The sequence below is a fragment of the Nannobrachium achirus genome (assembly GCF_963921795.1).
Source record: "Nannobrachium achirus genome assembly, chromosome: 16".
NCBI classification, from domain to species: Eukaryota; Metazoa; Chordata; class Actinopteri; order Myctophiformes; family Myctophidae; genus Nannobrachium; species Nannobrachium achirus.
Window position 1 is genome coordinate 32,020,944 of NC_137823.1, and position 18,037 is coordinate 32,038,980.

At 42.2% G+C, this 18,037-nt stretch overlaps 1 protein-coding gene across 1 annotated transcript; it reads left to right on the forward strand.

The window, feature by feature from the left end:
* Nucleotides 1–1,630: 1,630 nt before the first annotated feature.
* LOC308301358 (breast cancer metastasis-suppressor 1-like protein-A) lies at nucleotides 1,631–12,788 on the forward strand. The gene is given in 10 exon segments (XM_080745319.1): nucleotides 1,631–1,870; nucleotides 2,694–2,784; nucleotides 4,174–4,301; nucleotides 5,403–5,482; nucleotides 7,197–7,293; nucleotides 8,954–9,063; nucleotides 9,207–9,269; nucleotides 9,394–9,436; nucleotides 9,886–10,015; nucleotides 10,432–12,788. Coding segments are annotated over 10 exon segments (999 nt in total). The 5' UTR covers nucleotides 1,631–1,731; the 3' UTR covers nucleotides 10,550–12,788.
* Nucleotides 12,789–18,037: the final 5,249 nt, after the last annotated feature.

An 18,037-nucleotide genomic window follows, 5' to 3' on the forward strand; every position in this document is an offset into this window, starting at 1 on the left:
CAGCATTGGATAAAAATCCAATGATGACGGGAGTTCATTGTCGAAGAGATATATTGCCCTCATGTGGTGAAAATGTAAACTACAGACAGGATAGGATCCTACTTGTGCTTTGTTTAAATTGTAGGCTACTAGATGCTAAAAGTTTACAACCATATGTTAAAATGGGGCATATATTATCACGCAGATATACAAATATTTCTGTATCCTTTTTTTGTGTAACGTGTAAAGGGAACAGGGCAGCGCTTACAAAAGTAATCAAAGGAACTACAAATCCATATTAGGTACTCCAAAGTTCAAATGTAACAACAACAATAACAGTAAGTATAGTCTAATTTGGGCCATAAAATAGTCTGGGCGATGTTAGCCTCTGTCAGGAGGGGGGGGGGGGCAATATTCATTCATCATGGTACCATAGGCTACAACTGCGTTGAGAATCGCAATAATTGTTTAGACACAACATAAACCAACGATATTTTTCAAGAGCGGTCGAGAGATCACAGCAAATCAGAATCTGGAAGTTGGGATGGGATGCAGTTTTACATGCGAGTGCTGTGAGTGTGACCACTTTTACATTGCATCTAATGAGCGGTCGGTTTATTTTGGCCCCGGTTCTTATCAGTGTAACACCATATTTCCATATTATATAAATCCCGTGAAGCACTATTTTGTTTTAAATTACATTTTACATCTGTTTAGCATAGAACAATTTATTCATGGAAATCAATAAAGCTTTGACCCTGACGTGATTTGAACACGCAACCTTCTGATCTGGAGTCAGACGCGCTACCGTTGCGCCACAGAGTCCCATGTTGATGTGTCGCGGAGGATCCCGATATAACAGTAAAAAAAAGACTTGTGGGCATATTCTAAAAATATTAGATGTATTTGCAAAATGTGCTGAAAGCAGCGGTTGCCTCACTTGCCTGACAACTAACTAGCTAGGACCCACTGCCACTAGCGTCCTCCTCATAATAAGAACTATGGGATAATGGGATGTCATTGTCAACCGTCCGTGCGTCACCAGGCTCACCGCAGCACCGGTGGAAAGCTTGGTTTCTATTTACTGCTTATGGCTCTGATCCGGTTTAAAGCCCGCCTACTGTATCCGGTAATGTGCGCGCCCACATACCTGCACGCAGTATTTCCGTATCCGCTCCAGACCCCCAGACCGGATCAGCCACCTGCAAAGTGAATCGATCCCAGTCTAATGGGACGTCTGTCTGTCAGGGCAGGGGTGTAAAGTAAAAAAGTACATTACTCAAGTAGGCCTAACTGTACTCATTTGAGTTATTTGTACTTTACTTGATTATTTCCACCACTAACCACTTTTACTTCTACTACACTATATCCCAGAAGAAAATATATACTCTGCATAATGAGTACTTTTACTTTTGGTACTTTAAGTACATTTTGATACCAATACTTTTGTACTTTTACTAAAGTACATTTCGAATTGTGGGCTTTTACTTGTAGCCGAGTATTTTTTACATAGCAGTTGTATTGATACTTTTACTCAAGTAAATAAATAATTGAGTACTTTTTCCACCACCACTGCCGGTGATTGGTCGGCGGCGGTGGCCATGTTTTCCAGAGCTCTAAGCTACTGTCTCTAGTCTAGATATGTGGCTAGCCGGGTTAGCAGTCCTCGATAGTTGAATACACACAGGGTGTTTTCTTTTTGAGGTCAACATTAACGTACACAAACATCTCACTCTCCCATCCATCGACGCCATGCCGGTTCACATCAGGGAGAAGAAGGAGAGCAATAACCACGAGGAAATGGAGGTGGATTTCCCCGAGCAGGACGGCAGCAGCACGGACGAGGAGGACACCGTCAGCTCGTCCGTGTCTGAAGATGGAGACAGCTCGGGTAAAAAGAGAGAGAGAGAGATCGCATCTGTCTGTGCAGATAGTGTGCACAATTCAACTTTAGCACAGCAAAAAAAATCTGCTTTTACTGTTGAGCTTAAAGCCAACAGTGTCAGTCAGATGATAGACTCAAGTGAAATGTATAAACCCCACATCGGAATCGCATCATGATAGGGACACTGCAGTGCAAGTGGTGATGTAGAGTGTAATGTGATGGATTGGTGACATGATGATGACATGATAGACTACTGTAACAGTAGGCGAAGGCTGTTGTTGATTTGCCTATAGCCCATAGAGTCTAGACCATTGGTTCTCAAAGTGGTGTCCGGGGACCCCCAGGGGTCCTTGAGGGTGTTCCGGAGGGTCTCCAGCTAAATTATAGTTAGGAACCAAACGGACCCTTATGGGTATAACGGGTCCATTTGGTTCCATTTGTACACTCTCAGAGTTAAATTAACATTGATTTTACATTACAAATTGTGGTATCAGAGATAGAAATATCATTAAAACAGGGGTGAATGATGAATGTCAAACTTGGGATCCTTGAAATTAAAATATTTGAGAATCACTGCTAGCCTAGAACCGTAAAATTCTTCTCTTATGGGGGTCCCTGTTATGTCTTTTCAAATGGGGGTCTGCAGGCTAATAAGTGTCAATTTGGGGGTCCTTGACATGAAAAAGTTTGAGAAGCACTGTGATAAAAGACTTCTGTAACAGTAGGTGAAAGCTGTTGTTGATTTGCCTAGACTAGAGGTTATCTTGCCGTCATGATGCTGAGCCTGTCTTTTTTCCCCCCGTCTCCCTACGGTATGTGGTGTGAACAGAGATGGACGATGAAGACTGTGAGAGGAGGAGGATGGAGTGCCTTGATGAGATGACCACACTGGAGAAGCAGTTCACAGACCTGAAAGAACAGTAGGCACAGATGTTCTGTTGAATAGACTAGTTTGCAAATCCCGCCCCATTCTGCCCTGTTACTATGATGGGACATTTTCCCTGGGCAGATTGTTTTTATAGTGGCAGTGAATGGGATTTTTTTATGTTTTCATAGCCTCATTACAGCTATATAAAGTACCAAAGGAAAAACATCTAGGTGATATTAATAAAAAGGGAAGACAAAGGTACAGTAGTTACATTGCAAAACAGTGGGTTTCCCCGAAAATATATGTTTTAATGTGTTTAATCCCAGTGGGACAGAATCACTATTGCAGATTCTTTTATAGTGGAAGTGGATGGGATTTTTTTTTTGTTCATAGCCTCATTACAGCTATATAAAGTACAAAAAAAAACACATCTACGTGATATTAATAAAAAGGGAAGAAAAGGGTACAGTAATTACATAGCAAAACAGTAGTTTCCCCCCGAAAATATATGTTTTAATTAGTTTAATCCTCTGGATCAGAGAGAGAATAGAAATAGCAATAGAAAGCGCATTGAATCTTGGGTAGGAAGAGGAGAACTATAATCTGTTCTCCTCACATACACGTAATTCTGCCCATTTAAAATATATGTACCCAATCGTAACTAGTTAGACCATTGATAAGGTCCATGTGAACTAGTTTGTTATTATGATGAGCGAGATCGCCCCCTACTGCCGCAGCCGTACCAGGCGATTGCCGTGCTCCGCACTGCGGACAGTTTTTGAAAGGCTGAAACAACATTCTCCACTGCACAAACTCCACCCCCGATAGCAAAAAGTGAATGTTTTTTCTGGTTGGCCAGTCAGGGAGTCTCAGGGACCAATCAGAAGGCTGACAAAAGGTCTATTAAGACCTGAGGCCCATTCTACAAAATGCCTTCTAAATCAATAGTTCTCACACAAGATTGATTGATTGATTGATTGATTGATTCAAAAGTGTATTAGCAGTTTGCAATAGAAAAGTGAACAGTTTCATGACAGCGCAAATCACTGGTATAAGGTCAACTAAAAGGAGATCCTAGTAAGCGTTACGGCTTATTAGGGCTCTGCTATTTGTGAATAGTTGTTAATGTTTGGAAAAAATGTAATAGTTATTAATATTTGGACATTTACAAACAAAACCACAATGATGGGATATTAGCTGGTTACTAACTGGTTCTATGGAGTTGTCATCTGTCTACTATCAAGTGGTAGGCCCCAACGACTTAAAACATACATTCCCTGACCAGCTTTCCAACCAAAAGAGAAATTCTGTCCCTCTCAGCTCCAAAAATAGCCCATGTGTTATGAGTTTTGTCTTTCAAGCTTGTAGATCTGCTGTTTTCACCTACAATGACATGCTCAAAATAGCCAGGTTTAAAGTGGAACCGTTTCTTCTGCTCTAGATTGTACAAGGAGCGTCTGAGCCAGGTGGACATCAAGCTCCAGGAGGTGATGGCTGGCTGTGCTCAAGAGTATCTGGAGCCTTTAGCCAACCTACAGGAGAACATGCAGATCAGGACCAAAGTTGCTGGTGGGTTATTATAAATATTACATTGTGTTCTACCTTCAGGCATCAAGCCAAGCATTACTTATGCAGAAGCACATGTCCACAAACTCGATGTGTAGCTGCGGTGTCGCTTGACACCACAGTTATGGTTGCCGCTCTGAAAAATTGGTGCTTTACATACTGTAGTAGTTGAAGCTATTTAATTTGCTGCTATAGTATGATTTCTGAGCTGCTTAGTGCTTAGTGACATCTTTAAAGGCAGACATCCTTTTAACCATGATTGCTGGTACATTGTGGTCTTTTTGAGCGGTGGGAGCCGCTCCTCTGAATGGCTATGTCCGTGGCTATGTGGGTGGATGGGTGGACGGACATATCTGTAGCCTGCAATACCTCTGCTGACCACACACACATACAATCACACACATTAAGGGAGGGGCGCTGTTGTTCAGGCCAGGCACACTCACTCACACACACACACACACACACACACACACACACACACACACGCACACACACGCATGCACACACGCAAGGCACACACACACGTAGCCTCCACCACTCCGTTTTTCCCCTGTACAGTAGTCTGCTTCAAACCAGAGAGGGTTAGTTGATCTACTGTTGTTTCACAATTTCTGATTTATTGTTACAATATTAGTTCTGAACAGCTGCTGAGTGGGTGTTTTCAAGCTGGCATGGTTTACTGTCCCATTAGCCTATTCTTGTTGAGATTGAGAGCGGGTGCAAAGTATTGAGTGTGAACACAAGTGTGGGTGTAGTCGTGTAATACAGTATATGTGCAATGTAGGCGAGTCTGACAGATTCGGAAGACTGCTAATCTGAACCAAGGTAAGAGAATGGGACTCTCATTGTCTGAATCCCATAGTGGCTTGTCCCATAGGGGCTACACCTTGCTTTTTGTATCTTCTCTCGCAAAAAAGGATCAGTTCTTGGCGATGACACAATGTATAAATAAAGCACAGAATCACAATATATATTGAATCAACATCTAAAAGTCTATATCATATCTTAACGGGATGTCCCTGATGATTCTTGTACCTAAGTAATACACTGATATGTGAAAAGTGATGTGCTACAGTATGTCCAACCAGGTCTTGTTTGTTTCAGGGATCTACAGAGAACTGTGTGTGGAATCGGTGAAGAACAAATATGAGTGTGAGATCCAGGCTGCCTGTCAACACTGGGAGGTGAGAGGACAACATATCAGTGTTATGTTGTGTGGCATAATCTGTATTATGATAAAAGAAAGGTGTTCATAATACACACTGTGAGATGCGACACACTGTGAGCTTGTAGATTGACTCTTTTTGAAATGCGACAACATCGTACAAAGAAATGTAAACCGGCTGTGATGTGAAGTGCTCTTACCTTGTAGATCTGTTCTTTTTGGCGAGGACCCCTTCATACTATGGTGGATTGAGGCTTTACCAGCGGCAGCTTAATATCAGTTCACATTTGTCTCTCGTGTTTCTAACTGTAGCAAATGCTCTCTGACCTAAATTTCACAGATGATTAATTTTATAGTGCAGACAATCAACCAATCTACCATTGTCTGCAAAATGTGGTTGCATCGTTCAGCGCAACCAAATTTTACCAATACAGTGCGTTTGATGCCTTGCACATAAAATTACAAGATACCATTTATTAAAACGTGGACTTTCTTTTATCCTACATTGGCGTAGTGAATGTAGGCTAATTGAACTTTTCACTACACATATTGTATTATCTAAATACAACTGTATATTAGATCATTAACAAAATGATCTAATCGGGATAGAAAACTTGACTGGAACGCGGGGAACTTGCAGTTGTCCAACAAGATTTAGCACACTTACAAGCAGTTGTAGAGACAGCATATCGTTTGTTTTCGTGACAAATGCTCGGATGTAATTGAATGTAAAGCTCCTTCTGCCATTGGCATAAGGAGACATAGTATGATCAGGAAGGAGATGCATTTTGCAAAATATAAAAACGCCGGACATGTTCTAATGTACGGCTATCTGGCCAACAGCCGGCGCTTGTGAAACACCCTGTGATTGGAGTGGAAGATTCAGATACATATTGAGCTGAAAGGGAAATTGGATTTGTAGGATTTGGAGTTAAAACAACACAAATCACAACAAAGCACACATGTTAGGCAACCAAGCCTAAAACAACACACAGGACAGAAATCATTTACCATTTGGATAAATCCAAAATAGTATGTCAGTTTTCAGTTGAACTGTCAATAGATAAAAGTGTAAATATTGTACTCTTGTGCTATACTCTTAATTTCTATTGCATGTGTGTTGGAACCCCTAGTCAGGCTTTGGTTGACGATGCCTCTTCTAGATATGCTCTAGGACGCGTGCACGTTTTTGCCAACGAACCTAAGCACAGTGGTGGGGGCGCGATGGGCTGCAAGGGAAAGGAGCGCTTGTTTTCGGTGATGGCGACGGAGTTGCGCCGTCTCAGGCGACCATGAGTCGTGTCGCTACGGCGAGCGCTGCGACGGTCGCATGAGTTGACCCAACGCCGTTACCGAGTTATGTCACGATATGGACAGAATAGTACATTTTCCCGACCTCCTTGCCCACCACTGGCCCCCACCGTTGTGCTTAGGTTTGTTTACAAATGCCAGGTCGCCTCTAGGACGGATAAGTCTCTCACTTCCTGTTTTGTCTTTGGCCAATCAGTGACTAGAATTGTGTGTGTCTGTGTGTGTGTGTGTGTGTGTGTGTGTGTGTGTGTGTGTGTGTGTGTGTGTGTGTGTGTGTGTGTGTGTGTGTGTGTGTGTGTGTGTGTGTGTGTGTGTGTGTGTGTGTGTGTGTGTGTGTGTGTGTGTGTGTGTGTGTGTGTGTGTGTGTGTGTGTGTGTGTGTGTGTGTGTGCGTGCGTGCGTGTGCTTGTGTTTTCATTCCAGAGTGAGAAGTTGCTGCTGTTTGACACGGTGCAGAGCGAACTGGAGGAGAAGATCAGAAGGCTGGAGGAGGACAGGCACAGTATTGACATTACCTCAGGTACCAGGAAGACTCAGGCCACTGTTCATATACAGTGTGTGTGTATGTATATACTGTATAACGATGTAATATAATGTTTACGCTGAGTGAACCAATAGGGACTTCTATACAAATTAAACAAATGTGTAATTAAAGTTCTCAGTTGATCAAATGACATACATTTAGTTTACACACCTTATTACACATATTACATTGTAGAGAATATATTTACTAAATGCATACATTGTCAAACTCTTCACCCTTTCCTCACTTTTTCCAATGTGATTATCATTTTTCTTTTTACTAATCTGCTGTATTTATACAACAAATTGCTGTGCATTGCTAGGATTACGTTCTTATTTACAGCTGTGGTTTGTGGGTGTAATGAATAATATAGGAAGAGAGATGCTTACAGAATACAGACATAAACACAGACTCCTCTGAGGGCTCCAAAGTCCTAGTTAGCTGTCATAGATATATGGTGTATATTTAAAGGCCATTTACCGGTGTTAATGGCAATGTTAGAGGATGTTGGTTTATGTGTAATTGGTCCCTTGATGTAGCAATACCATTACTTGACGGATTCCATTAAAAGATAAAGTAACTTAATGCCTAAATTGATAAATGAATATTACTGAAGACCAGTGTAGCTAATAGCATAAGAAGAGAGCTATTTTGTAATACAACTTAGTTGCTTCCCTAACACTAGATATAACATTGGCAACACTTAGCACTAACACTCAGAGACACGTGTTAGTGCACGCAGTTGGCACTCATTTAAATTCATGCCACCTCTTGTTAAGTGGCAAGCAAACACATGTCACAGTTTCAGTTTACACTCACACCTCCAGCATAAACCCACACTGAGCTGATGTCACTGCACCACATCCAGAGCTACGGTCATCGCAATGGCACTGCCATTAGCTGCTTTAAAGGGCTACACTCCTTATTCTGTACAGATATGTTTTAGAGAGCAAAACCAAGCCATCTTTGGTTTCAATGGTACATAAAACACATGTGTGTTATGTAGACTGTAGAGTCCATATTGCTTCGTGATTTTTTTGGTTGAAACTGCTTTTTGTACAGCAGAGTGGAAAATAAATACTTTATTTCTAGCAAAGAGCTGTAGTGGAGAAGATACAGAAGGAAGGCTCTGGTCGGACTCCATTCCTTCCTCCAAATCACCAGGCCCTCGACGGGCACAGATTTGTTTAGAGTTCCTATCCAGAGCGACTTACCATCAGAGTAAGTGGTGTAAACCTTAGTCAGGGTGACAGGGTTAGGTATCAAGTAAATAGAATAGAAAGAAAACAATGTAGTGCTACATAGCAACTAGGATACCAGGTAAACATCAAACCTAGCATGTCTAAACCATATGTTTTCTAAATAACATTCTTAGCATTTGTAGACAGGCAAACAGTATATGTCTATCGACCCGTTATACTACGCAGATGTACAGTATGCTATACTGTACATCTGCGTAGCAGATGTACTGTATAAAGCTTGTGAAAGCTACTGTACATCATTGAGTAACGGCGTCGACATCTCTCAAAATGCCACACCATCAGTATCAGTATTTAAACAGCTTGTTAAAAGATATATGACCACAGATATGCCACGCAAGCAGGTGATTTGGGACCCCTGGTTTTCTCATCCCCCTAATCTGCTGTCTGCTCCACAGAGTTGTGGAACGATGGGTTGCACTCACGGAAAAATAAGAAGAAAGATCCATTCTGCCCTGTGAAGAAGAAGAAGCCAGTTGTTGTTTCTGATATCCTTTGTTTTTCATTTTGTGTGTTTGTTTAACATCAAATGCTTGACCTTGGCTTATCTTCGTTCACAGCAAAATATTTATAAAAAATACTTTGTGCAGGTGAGCCTAAAAATATCTCCACCGCCTTAAAGTGCATTGTCCTTGACCATCTATATCACGACCATATATTGTTTACATGCTGCAAGACCTGGATATCCTTGAAGACTGGACAGCAATAAGAAAGGTATAAAGGAAACACTCAAACATAAGCAAGGCTTCCCTGTGTATTGATCGATAGTACTGAAGTTTGTTTCTGTTGTGACCTTTTTCATTTTCTTTTTTCCAACCTGCGTCCAAAATCTCCTCAGGCAATGGCGTCAATAGGTCCTCCTCACAGAGTGAAGGTCGATGGTAAGCATCTTCCTCCATTACAATCGATATTTGGCTCGCAATATAGTTTGTAGCCCTCAGTTAGCCAGGAAGTAAAGAGTCGATGCATAGCCTTTACTGAGGAAAAAGTGCAGTGATTGATGATTTGTTGGTCACAGTGCACTGGTGTTTTGAGAGTAATGTTTGGTGATTCTTCCTCTCCCTCTGCCCACCACTACTATCTTTTTTCCTTTTACTTTCTGTGCTTGGATACTTATTTTTATTCCTCTCTTATTGTCTCTTGCCTTCCCCTCTCTTTCTCACTCTATTCCCTTGCTCCCGTCTCACTTATCTGTGTTTGTAACTTTTTCATCACACTCTTACTCCTTGCCCTTCCCCTTTCTGTCTGTCTGTCTGTCTGTCTGTCCTCCTATTACTTTCCACTCTGTCTCTCTCGCACGCATCCCTCTGCACTCTCTCACTCCTTCCAGTCCCGGCAGTAAGGCCAGAAAGGCACCATCATGTGGCACGCTCAGAAGATGGACGACTGTTTTATGACAGCCAGTGGTACTGCAGAGGGCAGGCCATCTGCATCAACAGGAAGGATGAGTTCCCCACTAGGTGCGTGCGTGCGTGTGTGTGTGTGTGATACAGATGTCTTCACAAGGATACAGAGATCAGGAATATCCTGGAAAATAATGACATTTAGCTTTAGGGTTTACATGCTTGGCAGGCAAAATGAGTCAGGCTTAGGTTCTCACAAATATAATAGTACATGCCTCTGTGTTTTACACTCTTCCAAATCCTTACTCTGACCTTAAACACACTGAATCCACTCCTAAACCAAACCCACTCGAAAAAGGGAAAAACATTTGACTGTGCAAAAAGTCATCTTGATCTATTTTGAGATATTCTTTGTGTGTGAGCAGCTTTCTGTTGCAAGAGTGGTTAGGCATAGAAGGATATTGTGTACAGTGATATTTATGTGTAGTGATAGACATGAATCTAACTTTTTTTCCTGTGTGTGCATACTGCAGTGCCATCATCACCACCATCAACCATGATGAGGTTTGGTTCAAACGGCTGGATGGAACCAAGTCAAAACTGTACATCTCCCAGCTGCAGAAAGGCAAATACACTATCAAACACTCTTAAACTTGGTTAAATAAAGACACACAACACACACACACGTACGTGCGCGCGCGCGCACACACACACACACACACACACACACACACACCTTTTGTTTTCCGTTTCTCTCTACTGCACACACATACAAAAAGTATGCTCAGTATAAATGTTTCACACAAACAAATCTTTTCTCCCACTGAGCAACAAACACAAACTTCATGTCAACCGGCAAAATATATCAAGCTCTTCTCTCGATGTCAGTGGAATCCACATTCTCTGTAAATATGTACGCATGTCGATATTTGCGATGAGGGGACATGTCATTCTTTCTGGAACGAACTCGCTCTGGGACAGAGATGGATGTCAAGTGCTGCTAAATTAACAAAACAATACTAAAACAACATGGAAGAAAACAGAACGGTCATGAACTGTGAACCACAGAGCCAAGTCACGTGCCTTTTTTAAGATGAGACGATGCCTAGGCTGACAAAACGAAACACAACGTCCTGAACCACTGTATCACTACAGTGAAGCCTTATCCTGATGTTGTTTCAGCAGTGTGAGGGTCGAAAGCGGGTCAAATCGGGTCACTGAACGAATGGATGAGTGAGTGAAATCCACTGTATTAAGACAATAGTGTCTGGTGTGTGTTTTATTTGCCTCTCAAGACCAAGATCCACACAAAATACGTAAATTACGTAAAGCCGCATTAGAAACCCCCTGTCCAGGAATCCAGGCATTAGGACTTTTTTATATATATATAAATAGAATCTGTGCATGATTGCACAACTCTCTAAACAATAGGAGAGAGAATGGGTGAAGACTAGGTGAGAGCTATGATCAATCAACTCCAAGTGAAGGGATCAGTTGTGTTGAGTGCAAACTCAGGCTTGACAGAAAACCCCTTGGTAGAAAAGACATCAAAGAAGCCCTTCTGTATGACTTGCGTACAGTAGAATGCACTGTAGCGTCTGTCAAACAGCCAGTTGGGGGTTTGCCTTGTGTTGACTGTACTGTACAGAGCTGATGACAATAATGCTGGTAATGATGATGATGATGTGCTTTGTGTTTTATTCACTGTGATCTCAACCCTGTAGCTCCTCTTTCTGCCATCTCCCATTACGCTGCCATGTGACTGAGAGTGCCTAGAGCTTGATATCTGCATAGCAGCGCTGAGCGATTTTTGGCTTTCCAGGGTTTGGTTCGGTTGTTGAAAAACTAATCTTCATTTATGGGTTATGTAGTGTTGAACAGTGGAGCCATTGTTTACTTTCTGCATGAGAAACATGAGTTTACTACAAGGGCGTAGGTCAAAATCACAGAATACACGGTTCTATTTGTTCAATGGCTCTTGTTTTCTGACTAAAACTTGAGGCACATCAAAACTAGCTGAAAACTAAACTTCATAGATTTGTTCAATTTCGTTTCTTTGATAACCAACAAGCACATCTTTCATCTCTAAATCGCTCAGCCCTGCATTTACATCTTAACCCAGCCAGAAGTGTTGGCTTTGGGCTTAATTGAGTGTCTCAGGTTGAAAAAGAAAATAGGTATACAAATTAAACAAGGTGGTTCATAAGGGAGTCAATTTTATACCATCATCCAATGGTACATGTTTGGACAGCTTATCTTCCTGACAACTTTCTTTTGTTCCCCTCCTCCGACTCTTCTATCCATCCCTGCCCACCATTGTCGTCTCCTCTGCTGTCTTTGAAATATACGTTCTGAAACTTTGGTTTATAACATTATATGTTACACTAAGAAAGCAACAATGAGGGGATTCCAGTTTTGTTTGACTTTTGTACAATCCATCCAATGCAATGTTAACCACTCCCAATAGTTATAGGGCTTAAAGAAAGTATAGCAGTGTTTGGGTATGTGTAAATATATGTTTGGTTGGAAGATGAATTTAGTAGCTTTTTATGTTGTTTCCGGTGCTTCATGTTTTCCACATATTATTTGCATATCTGTTTTCAAAGTATTACCTGCCAATAATATTCTATTAAGAAGTCCATTGGACATTATGAAATGAACCTTAAAAATGTTTTAATAGTCTGTGAAGCCACATGTGGCATCAACATAAACTGTAATTAGAATGTTTTTTTAATAGTTTATTGCGAGTATGTTTATTTTTATTTGTACATTGTGTAACTGACTTGGCATAAAAAAAAGGTTTTGCACTATGCCTTGGTTATTTTTCTTTTTTGGTTTGTGTGCAAGGTAAAGATAAATTCATACAGTATGTCATTGTGCCAATGCATGTACAGCTAATAAAAGGTTTCATTTTTATCATCGAAAAGGACTCTTTCTTTACTTAAACCCAGACATGCATTTCTCAGTGCTACATAATGGAGTGGTGAAGAGAATGAGAAGCTCTTTATTTGAAGTATTATGCAAAAACTATGAAGTGAATGTGTGCTCTTCATCTGTATATACGCATATCTGGTGAAATGGACGTACGCCTGTGCATTTACATGATTACAGACTCAACTGGCTTTGCTTAGCTCAACACAAGCTGATTTTTCTCTCCTCAGACTTGACGGACAGTTGAGCTTTTCATAAGAAATACCAGAGCTTTTGAGTAGCACTTAAACAGCCTATTGTAAGGTGGCATCGTTAGCACAAAATAATATAAAAAGATACAATCTTCTATAGTGCTCCATTGTACAAACTAAGAACTCTCTGATAATGCTCAACCCAAAGTCACCCACGAGGTTCACCGAACCTGGTCTTTGCTCCTCCACAAAAAGTGGCTTATTTAAGGGGGTGGGGAATGCTGAGTTGGCCCTATTTGATAATGGCTCTTCAGACTGCTGTGCTGTTCAACCTTTCAGTCACTTGTTCCTGCCAGAGCACCACTCACTAGATTAGCACTACATATTGCGATCGATAAAGGAATCTTGTCTGATATGCCCATGTTTGTCCTTCCCTCACTGCCCATCTGACTGACCCCCAGGGGCAAGTGCAGATGGTCCAAGCCAAGCAATGCCACTTCACTCAGAAGTAGCTAGTTGATAAGATAGACTTTCAGCACTTTTGATCAATAGTATTAATAATTTAGGGTTAGTACACAAGTTGGGAGTCAAAGCAATGATTATTTCATAATAGAGAACAATTCATTCTGAAATGCAGCTTCATAATCAGACTTTAATTAAAGCCTAGGTTACTTGCGAATAACCAGTAAGACTCCCTAATCGGTTGGTCGCTTATCTCCACAAATATCACAGCCTCCACCTCTCACGTCATACGGGCAGCCATAGTTACACCTGGAATGTTGAATCTCCATATATGGAGATAACCTACCCATCACACAAAGTCTGACCTCACCAGCCCATACCTGGGCATGGACGACTTATATCTCCATATACGGAGATGGCCATATATGGAGATACGATGACATCACAGAGTCCACAGCTGATGATGTGGCGTGATGTCATACAATACACAAACAAGCCCTATATAAAGGGGCAATTCTCACCAGGGAAGAGAGCATTCCCCACTAGCTGAGTATCTTAAGATGGTTGGATGTGATGATAAGCCACAAATAGGCCAAAAGTTTGTTTTACCAATTATCAAGACATACGGGCAGTTGACAGTTTGCCATTGTTACTCATTGAAGTTGAATCTCCATCTGAATCCCTTTTATGCCCATATATGGAGATCCCTGCTCTGAGTATCTGACATCACTAATCCCTTTTATGCCCATATATGGAGATCCCTGCTCTGAGTATCTGACATCACTAATCCCTTTTATGCCCATATACAGTATGGAGATCCCTAACAGAATCCATTTTATGCCCATATATGGAGATACCTGCTCTGAGTATCTGACATCACTGTGATGTCACCTGTTTATGCCTAAATATGGAGATCCCTGCTCTGAGTATCTGACATCACTGCGATCTCACCTGTGATGTCACAGTGACACATCACCTCAGTATCTGTGATGTCACAGTGACACATCACCTCAGTATCAGGCGTTACACGTATACATTGAGCAGGGCAAAGGTGTGACGTGTGTGACGGACGGACGGACGGACGGACGGACGGCCGGTGGAGGTTTTCATACTAAACTGCGACCTTACGGTCGCAAATTAATGCTGATTACTTATGGAGGAGTACCATATAGGAAAGGTGGGGGTTTTCACTGGGTTGTAAACATGGTTAGCTAACCTGACAATTGAGATTATAGCATGTGATTGTCCTCAATATGGCAAGATGGCTGCTGTGTGATTGGTCAATTGTTCATTTTCAAGGTGGAATATTGGTCATTTCCTGTGGGATGAGCTGGACTTCCATTGGTCAAAGAAGGCCTGGATTAGGCTGGATAGAAGTCTATTTTGTCCAAAATGTAAACAAATGTAATATTTGAAAAAATAAAGTATTGGATCATTACATGCTTAAACATTCGATAATTAAGGTAAGTAAGGCCTACATAGGCCTACACATATACATAGGCCTATACACACACACACACACACACACACAGACAGACAGACAGACAGACAGACAGACACACACACACACACACACACACACATATAGGCTCCTACATAAACATTTTGGACAAAATAGGCTGTTTTACATCGAGGTGCCCAGTCCATAGAGTTGGCCCAGTCCCTACTAGTGCCCACCTGACCTGTGTCCGGCTAGGCGCGAGACTGACAGTCTCGTCTCTCGTGTCGTGCAGTAGGCTACTGTCGAGAGATGGCAGGACAGAAATCTAAACCCCACTTTATTTAGGATACTTTAGGCCTACATAGGCTAATTACTCCAAACTGTCTACAGGTGGTCTACCTAGTATGCCTCATATACAAACACTTTTCTCCGTTGAGGCTTGCAGCTACTGTGCAACAGTGCTGTTGTTGAAAAAGCGGTCTAAAATAATAACGACATCGAGGTGAGTAATGTGAGAAGCAGGAAGCTGTTAACATAATTGTGATATTGCTAACAAGCACAGCTGCATAATGATCAGAGAGCGGTGCTTAATTTCCGTAAGGTTCATTCGCAGGAAAATAAATATATTAAAGAAATAAATATCAATTTACATCAAGAAATGTAGCTACTTTTAGTGCGGCCTGTTGTGGCATACTGTGTACAGTCTGTACACTAGGCTACTTGTTTATGGGGGTGCATTATAAGGTTTTTCACCAGAACATAAGTTTTTAACCAGAGCAAACTGAAAGATAAAGTGACAAGAGCAGAGGTTCAGACAGTTTATCATCTTTCACCTTGAGCACAATCTTCCCTTCCAAGGAAAGCATACACGATTGGAAAGCTATTTAAAACTATGTTTACAGAAATGGCAAAGAAAGCACTGCTTCCAGCAATGATACTGTCTGAAGTCTGAATGCTCATGTGATCTTTTCAGATATTTGCTCTGGACAAAAAGGCCATCCAGCTACCAGCATCATGGTTGATGAAAGTAACAACATGTGACGATTGTGCAATACTTACCCTGAGGAAGACCATGGGAGAGTCACTCACTTTTCAACATGCCAGAGTGCAATTAAGGCCACCAACCAAACCAGAGCAGCCTCAGCTACGGTCTCAACAACCATCAAGCTCCCAGTTACTGTCCCTCTAAAATGGTTAGAAGTAGACTACATTATAATAATTACAGATATGAAATTATTATATTGTGACTACTGTGCTATATGCTACAGGACGGATATGACAGTGTGGTTATTTATTTTTCAGTGCATGACAAGACATCACACAGGTTTATGCAGCAGAGGAAACTGGGCCGAATCAGCTTCCTCAGGTAAGCCGCACACAACCTCCCTGGAAATCAGTTTTTCAAGGGTGGTATTTATTTCTATAATACTTCAGGGTCAGGACTCCATTTAGAAAAGGGCTATCTCTGTTTTGCAGTACTCTCTTCTGGCCAGCGAGTGTCAGTAGTCCTCCACTGTGGTGTGTGGCCGGTGGGGCCTTGCTAGAAGGGAGGAGGGATGTGGTTTGTGTATCTGGGGCACCCTGCTGATGAAGCCTTCCAGCTGATGAGAGAGAGAGGGGAGGGATGAAGGCACGGTTTGATCACAGCTCGCTGGCCACGTCTGCTACTGCAACAGAGAGAGAGAGAGAGAGAGAGAGAGAGAGAGGAAAATCCCCATCACCGCGTCAAAGGCAGCAAGGCAACACCGCTGCGTGTTTACATGCCACGCAGCATCTCTCTAGAGAGCCTTATCCAGCCCATGAATCCGCTCTGTTCTTCTTGTGTTTCTGAATATGTTCAGAAAACACATACTGTAACAACTCCCCACCCCCCTCTCTCTGTGCAGCACACAGAGAGAAAAGCCTCCACCACTGTTGTCTTGCGTATCTGTGTAATGAGGAGATGAGAGATAGTGTTGTGCAGTGGTTTTGGGTCTGGATGTCCGTCCTGGGGATGTTGAGGGTTCCGGTAGAGAGGCTGTTTCACTGACATGTCACATCCTGACGGACTGCAGGCCTGGGCCATCTTCAGTCCAATCTATACTTTATGAGCAACCAGAACCGGAGGGTCATTGGAACGTGTTTACTGCAACACTGGGGCTAATTAGACCGTGAAAGTGTCACACTGTGCTAAATTACTTATATCCCTGCCCCTCTGTGTGACTGTGTGTGTGTGTGTGTGTGTGTGTGTGTGTGTGTGTGTGTGTGTGTGTGTGTGTGTGTGTGTGTGTGTGTGTGTGTGTGTGTGTGTGTGTGTGTGTGTGTGTGTGTGTGTGTGTGTGTGTGTGTGTGTGTGCGCGCGCGCGCGCGTGAGTGGGTTTTGTGTGGCGTGCGAGAGATGCGTGCGTGCGTACAAATGTGCCTCTTTGTGCGTGCATGTGTGTGTGCTGTGTGCAGGGCCATACGTGGGCGTATACACGCGGTTTGATGCTGATTGTGTAAGAGAATGTAAAATGCATACATCCATAAGTTAACATCAAAGGCACGGGCCGAGCTGCTCATCGGGAGGACAGGGAGGGTGGGAGAGAGAAAACACAAAGCCACAAAACGGAGGATAAGAACTCACTCTGACAACACCGCAGGCTGGAGGGTCATTTATTTTTGGCCCTGGTGGCAGAGGGAGGCAACCTGTGCTCTAAATTAGCCGGCTATCGCTACTCAATGTGTCCATGGCGTTGTGGCAGTGCCCTAGAATTTGCCATTAGCATTCAAGCTATAGCAGCATCCTCACTCTAGTCTACACTGTCTAGACTTTTATTGCTGTCTCACTGGAGGCAGACTCCTTTTTCCGCCAGGCTCAATGCAAACAGATTTTTACTGCGACAACTGCGGAACAATTGAAATATTGGGCTGCATATTGCCTCGAGCACGGTATGATGTGCTTGTAGTTGATGTATAAAGCAAGTAATCCGAAACACAACATCTTGAAACGGATGTATACAACCCCCTTGTGGGAAATGCTAAAGATGAGTCAATTCATTCAACTTTGATTTCAATAGCATATTATTTTGCAATGTACTTTGCCTCAATTCAAAGCAGCTTTACAATATAAAACAAAATGTATGTTCCGAAACA